Source organism: Tarenaya hassleriana, unplaced genomic scaffold (assembly GCF_000463585.1).
Source record: "Tarenaya hassleriana unplaced genomic scaffold, ASM46358v1 Cleome20, whole genome shotgun sequence".
NCBI classification, from domain to species: domain Eukaryota; kingdom Viridiplantae; phylum Streptophyta; class Magnoliopsida; order Brassicales; family Cleomaceae; genus Tarenaya; species Tarenaya hassleriana.
The window spans coordinates 1,563,086-1,569,767 of NW_010965373.1; the positions used below are offsets into that span (position 1 = coordinate 1,563,086).

General features: G+C 38.6%; 1 protein-coding gene across 1 annotated transcript; it reads left to right on the plus strand.

Moving 5' to 3' along the window:
• Nucleotides 1-3,196: 3,196 nt before the first annotated feature.
• LOC104814027 lies at nt 3,197-3,676 on the plus strand. Its single transcript, XM_010541872.1, has one exon. The coding sequence runs from the start codon at nt 3,197-3,199 to the stop codon at nt 3,674-3,676; it is 480 nt and encodes a 159-aa protein (XP_010540174.1).
• Nucleotides 3,677-6,682: the final 3,006 nt, after the last annotated feature.

Consider the following 6,682-nt stretch of genomic DNA (forward strand, 5'->3'; position numbering starts at 1 on the left):
TTGCGACGGAATTTTCCGTCGCAATCCGTAACAAAATAAAATTAATTTACGCGCCCAAAATTCAAAAAATTTCGTCGAAAAATGAAACCAAATACATTGCGACGGAATATTCTGTCGCAATCCGTCGCAATTTTTATTTTCCGTCGCAAATCATCTATTTCTTTGTTGTGACAGAATTATCCGTCGCAAACCGTAGCAAATTGCGACGGATTTTGCGATTGTTTGCGACGGATAATTTTTTTCCACATTCTGTCGTAAAATCGTCACATTCCGTCGCAATTTTCTGTGCGACGGAAATTTCCGTCGCAAATTTCGTCGCTATATGCAGGTTTTTTTGTAGTGTCAATAATAATTATATCAGGAATCACAATCAAGTCCGTATGATAAATCGCAGGACAGAGTCCATCAAATCGTCTCTACGCGCACCGTGCATAGGTAATGTACTCTCCATGTGCATAGCACAACCAACTCTCTCCTTGGAATCCATCTACTCCGCAACCCTCGGATCCGACATTGGTATATTTTTTTTCTCCACTCAAACACATCACCCCACCCTGTCATCGATGTCACCTCTCGATGCTAGGCGTATCACCTCACTCCGGCATTGATGGCACCTCTCATTACCGAAATTCACCAGATGTCGGCTATAACCGATGCTATCGACTATAACGGGATAGCCAATCGCTGGAACTCCCCCTCGCCGACCATCCGCCGTGGAAGTACTTCTTGGGTTCGGGCCTGAACCTGACAGAGTAAGTCCGTACCACCTCCTCGGGAGACCCCAATCCACCCAAATCTCAGGTATGTGAAATGCCTCATCCTCAGGATATTCATATCCCGGAATCTGCTCCATCGCTAATGAAACGTTGGCGCGTTTCCAAGAACCGTATGTTCCTCGTCACGCAATAGGACCAACTACAATCGGCTATCTCAAGTCATCGGGGTGCCCATAACCGTCCGATTATTCGGACGTTGGTGCGATTAGGTAATCGCCTCAATCACAATCATATCCCATATGGGTGACATCCGACCCGGATCGAATGGCCCATGGATGAGACGCAATCTCACAAACGACGTGCAATCACTCACAAGCGTCCATTTCTATAATCACTCGTTAACGTTAATCCGAACCATTTGCCAACTATCCCAATCACACGCAATTATATAGTTTATTTGCTATATATGTATTTCCACTTGCGTAGTCTTTTATACTTTTTTTGCATATTTTCTTTGAGTCTCTCTATTTGAGTTACCTAATTATTATCGAATTATACCTCCGGTATGACCTAGCTAGACCCGGTTCGCTCGGATAATTAGTTCAGTTCATTCCGTGGTTTTTAAATTTACCTGTTATTTATTTTCGGTCCAGACTACTGGGGTCCGGTCTGACCCATTTTTTTTTCTTCACTATGTTAATTCGGGATAATATTAGGTCCGGCTAGTTTAGTTTTTCACTCTCACCTGGTGAAATTTCAAGGTTCCGTTACTTTTTTTTTCGGGTCGGTCTGACTCAGACTGACCAGACTGAATTTTTCGTCCAGACCGATCGGTCTATACTCTAGACGATCGATCTACGTCCAATTTTTGGGTCTCGATCTATTTTGGTCCAAACCGATCGGTGCAGTCTCAGGACCGGTCAGTCCAGGCGTCGTCTTCAACCTCAGAATTGTTGGGTTTCTTCTGCAACTCTAGAACGGACGGTCTGACCCCAGACCAGAAGTTCTAGCCCTCAGATTTCTTCCAAAAACAGTCAAACATGCACGATTTGCTATGGGTAATATACTAAAACGCATAGAATTTCATGTAAATCACGAATCAAACATCAATTTGGCACGAAACACACATAAACCCAAAATCCCATGTCAACAGACTTCCGAATTAAGCTCGAATTCACTCACCTCGGGTTAATCTCATGTTCTGGATGACGGCTATGAAGCTTTGTGATGCTCCCCTTGCTCTGTAGAAACTAGATTCAACGTAAATGGTTCGAATTCGAGAGAGAATTCTGAGTTTGAGGGTGAAGAACAAGTGAGGGGAAAGATGGGTTAAATGGAACTCGGATTAGGCGGATTTCCGACAGAAATCTTGGCCCAGGGTCGACCAAATTGCGCTTAGGATCAAAAAGTCGGATTTTCCGGTCGGAATTGGTGCGCACAGGTCGCTTTCAGGTCGGACTCGGACAGAAATCGCGATTTTCCCATCTGTCCAGCGCCTAGACCGGTCGGTCTAGATCGCTGTGTTTGTCTCATTTTGCCGACAGTCTAGACCGGTCGGTCCAGACAAAATACATGTAGGTGGATGAAGTTGTAATAGGGTGTTGTCCCGATGGATCTAGTTAGACCGAAAATCCAAAACATTATCTTAATTACCAATATATATATATATATATGTATGTGTGTGTGTATTTGAGGAAAAATATGGATAAGGAAAAAGATATCATACCTTCGAGATTTGAGAGACATTTAAAATTTTGGAAAAAAAATCTGGAAAACATAGGCGAATTATATGGGCCAATTTCGATTTCAAAATTTTCAACCATCAAATAAGTTTTTCCACATAATTCTATGTTTTTTTTGATCTTTTCCCTTGAATACTTACAAAATTGGGATTAAGCGATTCTATCATATGAATCCATGCATGAACTTGCTTATTTTAGAATATACAAAGCCAACTATTACCAGTGTATGAATATCTCCATTTGGAAATGATTCTCTAATAGATTTTTTTATATATATCTAGCATTTCGAATTGATTATTTTTAAATTCTCTCCTTTTATAATATATTTTTTTATATATATTTGGGGTTCCAAATTGGTTATTTCTAATTTCTCTCCTTTGATAATAGATTTTTTATATATATTTGGCGTTTCGAATTGATTATTTTTTAATTGCGCTATTTCATAAGAGTTTTTTCCTTACTACATATTGGGAAATCAAAGATCTTAATACCATAAAAAAAAATATTATCTATATTTGAGTTATGAACCTAGCAATTCAGCAAAGGCTAGATTGTTTAGTGTTTGGCCAATTTCTATGGAAAAACATTTCTAGAGATTTTGAATTAACAACTTAACATGTCAAATATGTAAAAAAAAATACATCACGAGGTCCATGCACTAACACTATAAATTGAGACTAAATCTTTAGACATCGTACACAAACACTCTTGTTCAATCCAAGGAAAACAAACCTAGGAATGGCTTTTCCCGTTAAACCAACCTTCTTGTTCTTTCTACTCTACTCACTTGTCAACATCACTTCAACTGCATTCTCCCTCGCCCAAAACGACGGTGTTTTGAGCCAAGATAAGCCTTCAGACAATATTAATGGGCTCAGGGATAAAGTGACGCTCGAGATCAACAACGTTCTCGGAGATGGTATATGGTTAGAGTTTCATTGCAAGTCGAAAAACGACGATCTCGGGTACAAGATCTTGCGACCGAACGAGTCGTGGTCGTTCAGATTCAGACCCAATTTTTGGGGCTCGACGCTTTACTTTTGTAGATTCTGGTGGAAAGGTGACTCGCATTGGTTCGATATCTATGACGACGGTAGAGAAGATGCTTTATATGATTGGACGGATAGCTTAATCTGGAGGGTACGGAAGAGTGGACCATGCAGAATGAACCAAGATACCAAAATCTTCGATATTTGTTACGATTGGAACAAGGCATAGAAAACCATATGTGATGTATTTTTCACCATGTCATAAAAAAGACATAATAAAATTATAATCTCTTATTGTTTTATGGGTTCCTGGATTGGAATTCTAAAATCCGGCTCTTGCATCTACAAGATAAGTTTTGCCTATAAATGATTTAATTATATATATAGCTATAAACAATTGTTGAAATAAAAAAAAAATCAGAAGAGAATCAAATTTTAAATTTTATATCGAATTTAGATTGTTAAATTTATACTAATTACAACTATATTGAACTAATTTAGATAATAAAACCGTAGAGAAATACGTGTGATGTTTTTTTTACGATTTTGTTTTATTTTGGGTAGGAAAGATAGAATAAAACTGTGGTTCATGCGTTAGGACATTATTAGGTAAACTTTCTGTCCATAAGTATCATGGAATAAAGACAAAATGCGATATAATCTCATATATATATATATTATAGAGAAAACCTCAATAAAATACTCAAATTTGACAAAAAAACACTAATTTTTTTTTTATTTTCTTAGATAAATATTAAATTTTTTTAAATTTGACAAAACAAACACTTAACTCTTTTACAATTATCAAAATAAACAAAATGTCTGGCGTGACACAAAAAAAATATAAACACGTCAGATTATTTGACAATCGATAAAAATTCATATATTTTTTTGGATCATTGAAAAAATTCAATGTTTTTTTATAATCACAAAAAAATTCATACATTTTTTGAATCACTTAAAAAGTTCATTATTTTTTTAGACTCGTTTAAAAAAGTTTAATGTTTATTTAAAAAAAATAAAGTTTTATGTTCTTTCGACAAAATTAAAAAAAGTCAATGTTTTTGGAATTTTTTCTATATTATATATTAAGTGTGTGTGTGATGATGATGAAGTTGTAACACCCGAAACCCGTATCCCGCAATACGAGTTGCGTCACATTGACAATTAAAATAAAAACATAATTCTAAAAATTCGCGGAAATTTAAAACTTTTCTTTTCAAAGTTAGCGGAAGAAAACACTCGTATATACATATATGATACATTATTTCCAATTATAATTATACATAGTCGAGTGGTAGTTTAACATTATTACAAACCTTAAAATGTCTACCACCGATATAACGCAATCCATTTTCCAGGATATAAGAATATCAAAATACATAATTATACATGATCTGCACTGATACGCTGCCCAAGTCTCCGATGTCCTCGACTACTAATACTCATGACCTGAAACGTTGCATAACAACGTCCTAAGCTAATTGCTTAGAGAGTGAACTCGGATGTAACCCGGAGTTCTATTCTCCTCGAACCAGAGAAAACAACACATATATGTATACACTAATATTCTAAAAAAAAAACAGGAATCGAATATGGAATCAATAATAATCATGCCAGGAATTACAATCAAGTCTGTACGACAAATCGCAGGACAGAATCCGTCAAATCATCTCTACGCGCACCGTGCGTAGGTAATCTACTCCCCATGTGCATAGCACAACCAATCCATCTACTCCACAACCCTCGGATCCGACATTGGTATATTTTTTTTCTCCGCTCGAACACATCACCCCATCATGTCATCGATGTCACCTCTCGATGCTAGGCGTGTCACCTCACTCCGCCATTAATGACACCTCTCAATACCAGAGTCCACCAGACGTCGGCTATGTTAGGTTTTCCCATGATCTCTAGAGCGAATCCTATTCCTAAGAGACCAGTTCTAGGGTTTGCACAGCGGATGAAAAACAAAAGTTTTGATAAAACCTAGAACCTCGCATGCATGCTTAACGTAGAAACGGTTTAGAACGCTTACCACAATCGATCTGAGACCTATTTCAATTGATGTATTCGTTCCGATAACTTAAGGGAGGAAATTACCTCACCATCTACACGTATCCACATATCGGGATGGATTCCAACGCTTGGAACTTGTCTGCTAGGACACGAATCTGCTATTCATTTTTGTGCTTCGAGAAAATGAGACTTAGAACTCTTTCGGATATTCACAAAGTCCTCCAAGTTCTGCCAAAAGTCGGCCCTCCAAGTCTCTTGCCGAATTAGGTTGTTAATCTCCTTCTTATAAAGTGATATAACCCTAATTTCGGTTTAATTTTCGGAAAACCGAAAGCCTAGAACGGACGGTCCAGAAAAGCACGTGGAGTTGTTTCCAACAGCAAGCACAGTTTTGGGCACCACGATATCCTGCTCGGCCGATTTCAGCATCCCATGCAGTTCGGCTAAACTCTTAGTCATCCCGTGCATATGGTACTGCATCACGAACTGGTTATATTCTTCAGGCAATGACATCAGGATCAAGTCTGCAACCAAGTCACCATCGAGTCTCACTCCCATACGCTCAAGTTCCTCAACATGAGCTCACATGTTGAGGACGTGAGTATTGACAGAGCTGCCTTTCGACATCTCCGTCTTCACTAGAGTCTTCAGCGTCTTGTACTTTTCAGTACGTGCTAGCTCCCGAAACATGGTCTTGACCTGTTTGATCATATCAAACATGCTCTTTCCCTCAATCTGCTTCTGCAGATTCGGGGCCATGCTTCCCAACATGAGACAGGAAATCTCGATGTCGTCAGTCTGATGCTTCAACCAAGCATCCTTGACGGCTCTCGTGGCATTGGCCGCAGGCTCTGGTGGTAGAGCCCCTTCCAGGACGTATGACTTCTAATCGTGTTTGAGAACAATTCTCAAGTTACGATACCAGTCCAAGAAGTTTGTCATGGTCATCTTATCCTTCTCAAGGATAGATCGCATCGTCAAACTCGGTACACTACCGGTTGATGTCATGTCCTACAGAAAAAGTCAAAAACAAACGAACAAAACAAAATGCAGATTCTATCAATGTTCTACTACCACCTAGTCTATTAATCGTGTTTGAGAACAATTCTCAAGTTACGATACCAGTCCAAGAAGTTTGTCATGGTCATCTTATCCTTCTCAAGGATAGATCGCATCGTCAAACTCGGTACACTACCGGTTGATGTCATGTCCTACA

Bases quoted from the DNA above. Each gene is read 5' to 3' on its own strand.
- LOC104814027 (XM_010541872.1), top strand. From the start codon at position 3,197: ATGGCTTTTCCCGTTAAACCAACCTTCTTGTTCTTTCTACTCTACTCA.